General features: G+C 33.8%; 1 protein-coding gene and 1 pseudogene across 1 annotated transcript in view; one reads left to right on the top strand and one right to left on the bottom strand.

Moving 5' to 3' along the window:
* The window catches only part of LOC125832533 (PLASMODESMATA CALLOSE-BINDING PROTEIN 3-like), a 96,730-nt gene that overhangs the window by 1,049 nt on the left and 82,378 nt on the right, over positions 1 to 13,303 (bottom strand). The window contains exon 5 of the mRNA XM_049511703.1: positions 11,467 to 11,749. Coding sequence (XP_049367660.1) covers positions 11,503 to 11,749 — 247 coding nt within the window. The 3' untranslated portion in view covers positions 11,467 to 11,502. The remainder of the gene's footprint in view (positions 1 to 11,466; positions 11,750 to 13,303) is intronic.
* LOC125832235 (uncharacterized) lies at positions 453 to 10,542 on the top strand (annotated as a pseudogene).

Consider the following 13,303-nt stretch of genomic DNA (forward strand, 5'->3'; position numbering starts at 1 on the left):
CTCAGTGTTCCAAAATATTTGAATTTTTTTTACTGGCGTGTGCAAAAAGATGTGAATATTTGGATGTTCAATAATTGCAGCATTGTGAAAAAGCTAGCAAAATAGTGAAAAAGAAAACCACAATAAACAGTAGAAGTAATAATTTTGTCAATCAGTCAAAAGAGTGATGATGCTAATGCAATACAGTTTTCAAGATTAAAGACAAAATGAGCTAATTTAGATTAGATCAAAAGTGAAAAAAGAAAACAAATTAGAGGGTGATTGGACATAATTTGGCTTATATATAAACGATTCAAAAATATGTACTATAGTAATTTGAATAATGAAAACATGTTTTATAATGTTGCACTTTATCGAGACTCACAAAAGAGAAAAATAGGAGAAAAAGAAAACAGAGTCTGTGAAAATTCATACGAGAGAATTCAAAATAGTATGCTATAGTGTTACACATAATGGTTCATAATTTCAACTCTCAGGTACCCGAGGAATTCCAAACTATTTCAGGAGTTTTTGCCATACATGAGCAGAGACTGTACAAGCAAAAAAAAAGAGGAGAGTTCTGAAAGGACAGCTAGGATCCATTTCAGAATTCTGTCCCTAGTGTGTAGTTTATATAGTGCAGCCAGTCTCGAGATAAAGATACATCTAGGTGATCCCAAGTTATTACACACAAATCTTCTCCATTCAACCTTCTGACAGAGCTTCACATAAATTTACTTGATTGAGAAATTCTCCATCTCATTCAACTTAGCCATGCTAAACCCAGCTTTCTCAACATATTTGGTAGCATTTAAGATTCTCTGAAATCTGCCTTGGTACTTCATATATAGCACCCTATTCCTACCATAGTAACAGTGGATCAACTTGATACTGTCTGTATTTTATATGCACACGTAGTCGGTAGTCCTCTTTTTTTAAAAAAAAAAACTGTTTTTTCTCTTCTTACAGGTATTGCGTGCTGGGCTATTTTGTAGCTGCACCAGTGGATTGGTGTTGTGACATATGTGATACTGGCAAGAGGATTATTTCTTCATACTCTGAGGGATCCAAGTTACATGCCTCAGCAAAGATTTGTCAGACTACTCTGCCACCAAAATATCGTATTGAGTTTCCAAGTGGGCATAGTATTAACTGAGAAAAGAAGGTACACACAGGGAAAACAAGATATCTACCTGTTGAAGAAGCACTCAGTCTTTCATCGGACATCAAGAAATATGGGTGTCCACGGAAGAAAACTGTGTCTTCAAGAGTTCTGTCAACCAAATCCACGACGATTGAGACTCGAGGGAATTTAAGCAAACCTAGAACTTAGATTTCAGATGCCTTTCCTAAGAAGAGAACAGTGCAGCGTTCTTTAGGATCGGCAGGATTTATGAAACCTCGCAATTTCCCAAATTTCAGAAAACTAAACTGAGCATAAAACAAGTATAATCATCTAAAGGTTAATTTTCACCAACATTTCTTGTATTCATTACTTGTTCAAATATATACTTTTCTTATATGTTCATTCATCAAAAAATTGATTTTCTATCATATAATTTTATAATGTCATTGATATATTTATTGTCTTTCAAAATAATGATCTCCTTAGACCATCAACTTTTGCAAATCTTTTCTAGCAAATTTTATTTACTACTGTACTTCCATCCAATTGATGTAGCCTGTTTGTTAGGTCCCGGTAGTTCTACCAAGCATAGGATTCTCAATGCCATGAAAGCGAGTGGAATGATGAACCCACTTATGACACCTTTGTGATACTACTCTAGCTCATTCCTGGAAGTAAGTTATAAACTTCATCATGTACATTTATTAATAATTCAAATTCAGCTCATCTTTGCTAGTAGTCCGCTAACTGATTAACCTCCTCTTCTTTGTAATCTCCCTATTGATAAGTACGAATAAATTTATATTAATTTTTTGGTTAACAACATAATGATGTTCCCCGAGGAGATGGCCTAGTGGTAAAGGTATAGGAGTTAACACCTTTGATTATTCTACAAACTACATATATATTGATGATCTTACTTTAATTTGAGGGACTGGCAGCATTAAACAAGAATACAAGTTCTCTTCTCTATAATTAATAATAGTCTTTCTCTTTGTATTTCAGGGGAAGTTTTGACATCTCAGGTGCTCTGGAATTTGCACTTAGGATGCTCAATAATTGTATCCACGCCCATCCTTCTTCCAGAGTTAGACATAAGGTGTATGAGTTCTTAGGGGTATTGCCTCATACTCTTAAATTTGAACTAGTTCCACGTGGGGATATCTGGGCTAGTCTATTCAACAACCATTGTTCGGGTAAATAAGATATAGGACTGTATTTCTTTGCAAGTGGGAGAGAAATGTTATCTTCTACCTTAAATATCCATCAGTAAAGGAGTAAGGGTTGCAAAGTAGAAGTGTGCCCTTGCCCGGAAATGTTTTTACTAGAAATTGATTTGCATTTTCCATTATATATAGGTCTGAGATATATATTGCTCTGGTGAAGTTCATGCGTAGCAAAGATTTGGTGATGAGAACGCTTATAAATGATGTTGAGTTGCTTATACTTGCATACAGAAATTGGATGGAAGCATAAGCAGTTCAACATCATTTATAAGCATTCTCATCACCAAATCTTTGATACACATAAACTTCACTAGAGCAATATATATCTCAAGCCTATATAAAATGGGAAATGCAAATCAATTTCTACTAAAAACATTATTGGGCAAGGGTGCAGTTATACTTTGCAACCCTTATCCATTTTCGAATAGATATACAGGGCAAAAGCTGATCTTTCTCTCTCATTTGCAAGAAAATACAATCATTGTCTGGATAAGTCTTCTTTATCCAGACAATGATTGTTGAATAGACTTTGCCCAAATAACCTTACGCGGAACTAGTTCATATTCAAGAGTATTAGGCAATAGCCCTGAAAACTCCTATACCTTACATCTAACTCTAGAAGGAGGATGAACACGGATACAATTATTGAATATCCCAGGTGTAAGTTCCAGAACACCTAAGATGTCAAAACTTCCCCTAAAATGAAAAGAAAAAGAGAAAGACTAATAATTGTAGAGAAAAGAACTTGCAATCCTGTTGAGTGGTGCAGATTCTTCAAGTAAAAAATACATCTTCAATATATATGTAGTTTGTAGAATAATCAAAGGGAAATTTCTACTTTTTGACGCACAACGAAAGGCATATTCAAGTTTCAAAGACACAAGAAAGATCCATGAAGCAATTTCTTAGCAAAAAAACATATAGAGAAAGTTCCACATGAAGCTAAAAATTGTTTTGCACTCTACATCTCATTAAGTCGCAAAACTGAAATTTTTAGAAAAATGTATGGCTCCCATATAACCTACTTACCCATAATTTCTTGTTTCCCATACCTGAAAATAGAAGATGGTCCATAATACAATGATATAGAGTGACAGTCACTTCAAATCCTCAAGGAATTTATCCATAATGGGGATCAAGTTAACTACCGTCTCACTATGTCACAACTCACAACTATGTATGAGCCTTGGTCCCTAGTTGGGCATATATTCTACAGTACCCAATTCATTTTTTTAGTGAAACTAATGGTGTCCCTAGAGCTTGCATGCACCCCAACTAATTAATTGGTACACCTGTCCATCCCACAAGGGGAATTATTAAACTCATATGCAAAAGTCTAACTTCCTGGCATCAAATAAGTCACGAGGTAACCCGGGAGAAATTTCAACACCATACTACAAGCATGGAAACAAAGCTAGTATTGGAGTCCATGGCACATATTGACAACGTAGTACTGCCCACCAAGGCTAGACCAGATGGGCGCACCAAGTGTTGCAACTAAGATTCAAACCTGGAATCTCCAAGTTGTTACTCATATCCCTTAGGTCATCCCCTCGAGAACCAATATTATGTTATTAACTAAAAAGTATCATATATGTTTCTTTACTTATCAATAGGGAAATTACAAAGAAAAGATTAATGAGTCAGCTAACTACTAGCAAAGATGGGCCATTCAAAAAGGTAGCATTAGAAAACAGAGATGGGTTGAATTTGAACTTTTTTGGAGCTCAGTTTGCCCTATGTTAAACCTATGTTAGTAATTAATGTGAATTCATTATTTTATCTCATTCACAGCATCCGGACTCCTATGGTCCAGAATTGTAGAACCACTCGGACCTAAAAAATAGGCTACATTAATTGGATGGAAGAACAAAAATAAATAAATTTAGCTATGAAAGCTTTACAGATATTGATGGCGTAATAGAAATCATTTTGGAAGATAATATCAACTCTAGATATATCAACAACATTATTTTAAAAAAAATTAATAAGAGTATATGATAGAAAATGAAAATTTTGATGAATAAAGATATAAGAAGAGGATAAATCTACAAAAGTGATGAATACAAGAGATGTTGGTGAACACTTAACCTTTAGATGATTGTATTTGTTTTTTGCTCGGTTCAGTTGCTCTGGAATTTTGAAATTTGCGAGGTTTCGCATAGCCTGCTGATCCTAGGAGTTCTGCACTGTACTCTTCTCAGGAAAATTATTTGAAATTTGAGTTAGGCTTGCTAAAATTCCCCCGAGACACGGTTGCCAAGGATTTGGATGACAAAACTCTTGAGGAGACAATATTTATCAGCGATGCATGATGACAAAGCAAGTGCTTCCTCAACATGTCAATATCTCGTTTTCTCGGTCTGTACCTCCTTTTCCCAGTTAATACAATGCCAATTTTTGTATTAAAATGTAGAAGAGGTGACACTCAAATGAATGAAGAACTACACAGGAAGTAGTGATAAGCTGATTCTCTCAAGATAATGGAGAGAATTATACTACAAGGACATGATAACATACAGCAAGGAGTGAAGAACTACACAGGAAGTAGTGATCAGTCCTGAGTGCAGCAGCAACACCCAGGACAATGTCCTCAGGCCAGGGCCGGCTCTTGCCTATAAAATTTTAGGCATTGGCCTTAGTTGGGGGCCTCAAATTTTTATAAATAAAAAATTATGTATCTTAACCCCATTCAAATAGAAGAAATTAAGGAAACATTGTTTTGGATTCTTACATTTTCTTCGTTAACACTCACATTATTTATCCTTTGTAACTCTTTTTGCACTCTTCAAATCTTTGATAGTTAGAGTAATACACTCTCATAAATATGAATCAATAGTCGAAAAGTGTTGAACAAAGTGCATTACAAATTCTTTTTTTTAAAACTTATTTCTTAATTTTCATATTAAAGTAGGTATACCAAGTTATCAACTTTTTGAATCAAATTCTATGATTCTAACTTTTATCTTTAAAGTTTATCAACTTATTACTTATAAAATTGTGTTAATAATTCATATAATAATTGTCTCAATAAAAGGATGTTTTTCAATGTTGAATTGATAAAATCTTACTTAAAACTAATAATTAAAAAAAAGTGTTTGAAAAATCATTTATATAAAAGATATTAAGTAGTAATTTACATCTAGAAATTTAGAAAAATAAATAGATATAGATAAAATTTATATAGATTTTAGGCCTCTAATAAAAATTTCGCTTTAGGCCACAAATTATGTTGAGCCGCCCCTGCCTCAGGCAGAATGACATCTGGAATTTGGGCTGGAGACCTGGTGCATATATTTCAAGGTCAATCCTAAGGTATATCTGAATAGACAAATTACCAAGGAAGATAAAGAGTATACTTACTTGTTGATGAAGGTGGATGCATTGGACCAAAGGAAAAGGACTGCCAATGCAAGGATCGGTATATTGCAAACAAGTGTAAGCAAATGGTACTGAAGCAACTCAAAAAGCACCCAAAGTGAAGTGGCAAACCCAAGCACACTGGCAGTAATTTTCTTGTCCCTCCACAGAAAAATGTCCGCAGCTGCCCAAGAAAATTGAGTAATTAGATACATAAACACAATCATGTGGATATAAAAGAAACTGCGTAACTGTTTAACTACACATCAGACACATCTACTGAAACTTCATATTCTTTGAACTTCAAAATTGGCAAACAAAACGGGTTTGAAGAAAATGAGGTAGAAGACACCTAGGAGGCGAAAAAACACTTGGCTATTTTGGGTCAAGCAAAAGTAGATAAACTTACTATGTTTCTTTGGTTGCACACTAAATCTTTGCAGAGGCACGTAACTTGGATCCCTCAGGAGACTCATTTTCTAGATGAATACATTACCCCCTTGCCAATATCACAATTTTCACAACCACCAATCCACTAGTGCATCCTCACAATAGCGCGGCACGCAATATCTAAAAGGAAGAGAAAAGCAGAATTTAGGACTATGTATACACGTAGTATTAAAGAGAATTAAATGCCAGAACATGCTAATGAAAGAAATAATGTATCATTTAGGTGGAACCCAGTATCCAATACCATTAGGATCCAGTAGTCAAGAATGCTAGCTAGATTAGACAACTCGAAGAGGTCCTTATTCTCCCTAAGAGTTAATATCACTTCCATTTAGGCTTTTAAAGTTATGTTCCACTTTTCATCCCTACTTAACATTCCAAAAAAGTGAAGCATAGCTGATAATCTAACTAGCAATTTCCTTGAAGACGAGCAACCCCTTGTGTTAAAAGATCAACTTATCCCTTAGAAATGGCAAGTCAACTAAAAAAGAAGGGATTTGGGATTGGGACAATGTTTTAGGTTTAAAAGAACATATAGATATGACACAAGGTGATGAAGCAAGTATGGTTCAGAGAGCCATGGCTTTCAGCTCACCTGACTGCACTTTCATGTTAAAATTAGAGAGAATAGACAGAACATACTGGTGCACGTCAACATTTTTGCACTAATAACAATGTAAAGATCAGTTACAAAATGTCATTAATTACACAAAGGTAAATCATAACCAGCAAAATCATGTTTCCATCTTTATTAAGCTCACATGCTTATATATGTAATAAATCTCCCTTTTGCAGCAGATACATATCAAATGCATTGATTGCATTCCAAGTATTATCCAAACAAATTATTTCCTAGAATGTTCTTTGGCTATATCTCATCTAGACGGAAATACCTCCAGTACTCCTCCATAAGAAACACTTTAAGGAGGTGAAGGATAGTAAAAGCCAGTGGTACAATGCTATTTTTTTTCTGCCATTGTAAATACATAATAAGAAATTCGATCTGCTTCTCTTTTGTTAGAATACCGTTTATCTGTATACTTATTCTATGTAGGTAACCATTGTGCACAACGGATTTGTCTTCAAAAATCCCAACGTCGGTAGGAAACTAACGGTGGGGCTCTCATTTATTAACATTCTCCCCTACATCTTCTTTTGGACAGGAAATGGGGGTTTTCAGAACAACAAAGACAACCAATTGTAGGTCTTGTGACAATTGAACTACACTCAAAATAATTAGGAAAAAGCACCAAACAAACAGCAGTGTATTGATTACTATTGCCTAATGCAGATAAAATTGAAGTTGCCAATAGTTATGGGACAATGATTTACATCATAGATCACTATAGTTGATACATTGTTTGACAATCAAATCCGGAACTTTAGTATCATATTGTTGATGAAGGAAAAGAACAATTTTTGAGAAAATCAAGGTTTACTCTTAATCTGTCCCTTAATGATGTAGAAGATATTATTATAGCACTTGTACTGAATTCAAGCTTCTTATAAAAGGAAAACATACTAGAGAAACTTACTTGAGAGTTGAGAACTTTAGAAGTTAATGCTGCCTATTTGAAGTATGTGCAACATGTCATCTCTTACATCTGATCAGTGTTTTGGACACAGAAAGGCGATAAAAGGGGACAAGGGTGAGGCGAGGCGAGCGGCGAGGCGCTCGACGTTTTAAAGTGCGACACAAATTAATACCAATAAATAAAATATTTAATTGCATATGTAAATAATCAAAATCTCAATAGCAATTACATATAAGCAAATATTTCAATTCAAAAACTGAAAGTAGAACTTGAATGAGAAAAATATATAACAAAAGTCAAAACAAAGGTAAAAGTGACTCTGAAGTCTGTAGAAGAAGATGGAAAAAGAAACAGAGGAAGAATAATCTGATGAAGAAAAGAATAAATATGCGTTGGTTGGACTTCGGAATCGACGGAAAATTCTGGTTGGTCGCTGGAGGAGTCTAGTCAAAAACACTAAAATTACCTTTTAACTTTTAAAACCCTATAGTTATAGCCTTTTTAAAAAAAATACAAAAGGCAACGCCTTTCTCACTTCTCACCTCTCGCCTCTCGCCTCTCGCCTTTTGTTGGCATGGCGTCGCTTTTCAAAGATCGCCTCGTCACAAAGCTAAAAGGCGATGAAGGGTCGCCTCGCTTCGCCTCTCGCCATTGGCGACGAGGCATCTGATAATGTAGCAACTTTTGAAAGACGAATATTTTATCCATCAAAGACTGCTAACCATAGCAAATCATTTAGCGAGCTGGTCAAAGGTACCAAATAGTTCACCTCATCATGTAAGTACTATTGCACATGTACTCACTCAGTCACTTCTCTTTTGTCCAAGAACTGCATCTTTTTGTGATGCACGTATGGATTCTTAGGATGGCATGGATCCTTGCTAGGCACTCCACTCATTCTGTTGGTTTGTGGTGAACCCTATTTATCATTGAGGCACATTTGCTTATGAAGTGACATTTTGTATATTTTTGGGTATAGTCAAGGCCTAGACTCATGTGTGACTTAGAAGTTGTACAAACACCATACTCATGTCATGTTTGATTTAGTAAAATTTCTAATGTAGCCTTCCATGGCTTCTTTTATGACGTTATCGATTTTTATAATTTAAGTTTCCACTTAATGAATTGCTCACTGTTTTATAAGATAATGAAATTCCTTCGACAAAGTCCTATGGACTATAAGAAGTTGTTTCCACCACTCGAACCCGTAACCTCTATGTCACGTGACAACAACTTTACCAATTACCCCAAGGATTTGATCACACCGGATATATCTAGATAATATACACATACACACTCTATCAAATTGACTTTTCAAGCCATAACCCCCCCCCCCCCCCCCCCCACAACCACTAAATAAAAAGGAACATTCTTTCAGACATTTTCAGCCACCACTATACAAACGATATACCCAGGAAATATTTTTTATTTTCCATTTACTCAATTCCAATTTCAAAAACATCCGAGAATCAGAAATCCGAAATTTCATCCGTTAAATAAAACACATCTTTCAGAAAAAGTACTAAAAAAACGCTTAATCCCCACGCTAATCATCATCCTAAAAAGAATTCAGTCTTTACCATGAATTAAAAAAAAAAAAACAGAATCACATAAACATTAGCTACGGGAAAAAATAAACAAATAGTTATACCATGTGAGCATGATGAATGCTGTGCATACGTAATTCCTTTTGCATCGGAGGGTGAGAACTCCACGGCGGCACGCCTACCAAAAAAAAGGTCCGAAAAGGTTTTCATAAAAATAAAAAAAAAAGGAGGCCGAATTAAACTGAATGTTCGTTAGGTTAACTTTTTTACCCAAAAAATAGTAACTTGCAAATGTAAGTCATTTATATTACAAACTAATATTAATGGTACTTTTATTTTACGAAATTTGGCGTGTTTTCGTCTTCTTTCTGCTTGTTGTTCTTCTTCTCTTTTGAGTAAAAAATATGAATTGTTTCAAGCAAATTATATATGTAAAGATTTAAAATATTAAGAAGATTACGTATTTAAAATTTGACATTGTTTAGAGGTAATTTTAAGTTAATGGAGATTGTATAATCAATATACTTGTGTATAATTAAATTATATTCAATTTTTTGACTATTTTCTAATGTATATTCTGTGTATAACTCATATATAGATTGTATAGTCAGTGTATTCTTTCTATAACTTTTGGCAAGCTACAGTATGTAATCCATATATAGTTCCTATAACTTGGGAAGCTATAGTACATATATAGTCCATATTGCTATGTATATTAAAAGTCAAACTATTGTTATATAAGAGTTATTTAGGTGCTTAAATTATATATATATATATCAACCTAGTCAAATCACAAAGTAGTGTTTTTTTAAGTTTGCCTTGACTGTTTGACTGTATACGCTAGATGACATATTACAATTACTTATTTACTTTTTGTATAATCTGCTTATACTTTATAATTCTGACTTAAATTATATATATATATATATATATATATATATCAACCTAGTCAAATCACAAAGCAGTGTTTTTTTAAGTTTGCCTTGACTGTTTGACTCTATACGCTAGATGACATATTATAATTACTTATTTACTTTTTGTATAATCTGCTTATACTTTATAATTCTGACTTTACATTTATTTTTCTCTTTTTATCCATATATATACACACACATATGATTATGCTCCATGGAAGATAAATTATCTAGATAATTGTAGAGTTGTCTTTCATCTTGTGATGTTCTTACAGAATGGAACAATGAGTACTTCTTGTGGGGATTATTTTACCGCGTGGGACAAGACACAAATGGATGTGCTAAAGGGGCAGCAACAAAGTGATTCAAATGGAGATAGACATGATAGCTGGAGAAAATGTGTGAACGCTGGACACTGTGGTTTGGACAACTACTTCTAGAAATGGCTTTGATTTAGATATTTAACAGAAATTGTTACTGTTGCTACCTATTCATACCTTTCTAGCTTTATGTTTTTGCATTTCCATTGTTGATCTCGGTAGTACTTGACGTATTTGTATTGTTCCTTTTTAGTTTTGCTCATGACAATCTATTACCAGTTTTTGGGAAATTATTTTCCTGTCACATTGTTTTTTACTTTTTCATTATTAGTAATGAAAATGTTGGATTTGTATGTTTTAGCTTCCTAGTATAAATTGGGTTGATATACGTTTTGATTCAACTAACTTGGATAGCCGAGTGAAATCACATTTTAAAAAATTGGATATACGTCTTTATTCAACTAACTTAGGATAGTCGAATGCCATCATAATTTAAACATGTTTTTTGTTCATTGATAATCTTTCTAACTGAAAGTGGTCATTATATATGCTTCCTTCTTAGTATGGTATTTACATACAACACACTCATAGGCACGATATGAGGAGTTGCTTGAATGGTAAGCATTCTCCATCTCCAACTTTAAAGTTGTGAATTCGAAAAACATTATAATGAAAATGATTTAGCGGGTGTTTTCACCAATTACCTGTAGCCGAACTTAGGGTTCAAAGAGCATGAAAAATAAAACACATAATTTTTTAACTGAAAAATCCACAAGGATTTAAAGTGTAAAAACAACGACTTGAACCCCTCAATAGGAACTGAAATTCAGTAAATTATAAAAAATAAATCATTTAATACAAGGATTTGACTCAAAAAACTATCTTTAGACATCAAAATAGATCGGAAGGAAAAACAAATTTCAACAATTATAGTAATAGCATCACATACATATATAGGCATATGCCCATTTCTGCTCATACAATTTTAACATAAGTCCCAATAACTAACCTTATAGTACACAAACAGTGGAACTTCTTATCTTATTTAGCTCAAAATAATGCAAAGTGAAGAAATAATAATAGTAATGGTCATAAAGTAAAACAGGTTGCCCTGTTGCAGTGAAATTCCACCATGGCTTATATCTGTGTTCATGCCAGCACCCGACGGGCCTAAACCGTTGTTGACGCCTCCTAATACACCCGGATTTGTCACGTAAGGAGATCCGCCCGTGTTGGTTGTAGTGGTGGATGGTGTTTGCGTGGTGGTGCCCGTAGTCGTAGGAATGGTGCCACTAAATAAAGAAGTAACTTGTCAAGAGGTAAATAGAAGAAAAAGATACACTAAATGGAATGTTTAGTCTAGATTTTAAAGCAGAGTGAGCCAGCAAATTGTACCTCTTTAGTTCAATCAATCACTACAAAATATTATGCAACACAAGAAATGGCTGAGCTAGCCATCAAGATAAGGTCTTAGTTGAACCAAGTAACTTTAGTCGATACTTTGTACACGTCAAACATTTTTTCAAAATTTCAATCGAAACTGTCTAATGGGAACACTTCATTATGTGTTCAGATGCTCAATTGAAACAAATCTTATTTCGAGTGTCTGAATGAAATTTACTAGCAAGTTCAAGGGTTATCGATGCATTAAGCCAAAAAATAAGAAGAACAACACCCTTACCTTATCACCAGCCATTATTTGAAGGCCTTTACAGTTTTCAATCACTCATTTGGTAAATACTACTTTGCCAGCAGCAAACATCAATTTGTTACTCTTCAATGAGGACAAAGACAACACACTATCTAGTGGCCAGAGTGTCTGATCATGACATTTATAACCCAACCCCACCAACTTTTGACCACTTGAATTTTTCAGGTACTACAAGTGTTATTTACCTCTCAAGGGGTACTGAAAATATATGCCAGGATTAGTTTCTTTCATCCATCACACTAATCGTTTGATCATGAATATTATTCATCTTTATACAAAATCAATGTTTAGTTATAAACTTTCAAAATCCAACTTTTTTTCTCTCTTTTGTTAAAAATATAACTAAACATAACTTCATAAATTTCAAATACAGTAAAAATATATTACGAATCTGACCAACGCCTACTTAGTATTCCATAATGTTTGAATTTTTTTACTGACGTGTGCAAAAAGATGTGAATATTTGGATGTTCAATAATTGCAGCATTGTGAAAAAGCTAGCAAAAGAGTGAAAAAAGAAAAGAAAACTCCAATAAATAGTAGAAGCAATAATTTTGTCAATCAGTCAAAAGAGTGATGATGCGAATGCAATACACTTTTCAAGATTAAAGACAAAAAGAGCTAATATAGATTAGATCAAAAGTGAAAAAGAAAACAAATTAGAGGGTGATTGGACATAATTTGGCTTATATATAAACGATTCAAAAATATGTACGGTAGTAATTTGAAAGATGAAAACATGCTTTATAATGTTGCACTTTATCGAGACTCACAAAAGATAAAAATAGGAGAAAAAGAAAAAGTCCAGGAAAATTAAGGAATTGGATTTAGACATCATCAAGATGCTTCTATTCTATCAGATAGCGGAATCAGAAATTCATACGAGATAATTCAAAATATGCTATAGTGTCACACATAAGATTTGAACGTATGACCTAAAACAATTTTTGAACTCTTAACGTAAAGTAATTTTAAAGAAGAACCTTTGCTATTATACTAAAAACAAAATCGTATGTCAAGGAAATTCAATAGTTTATATATAAATTATTTTTATCATGTGCAGCACGATTTCAACTTGAACCCCTCTACTGGGGTGGTAAGGCATTAACTGTGCATTAAATAAGTGCTACTAATA

The sequence above is a fragment of the Solanum verrucosum genome, unplaced genomic scaffold, assembly GCF_900185275.1.
Source record: "Solanum verrucosum unplaced genomic scaffold, falcon-dt-bn FXZP01000009.1, whole genome shotgun sequence".
NCBI lineage: Eukaryota > Viridiplantae > Streptophyta > Magnoliopsida > Solanales > Solanaceae > Solanum > Solanum verrucosum.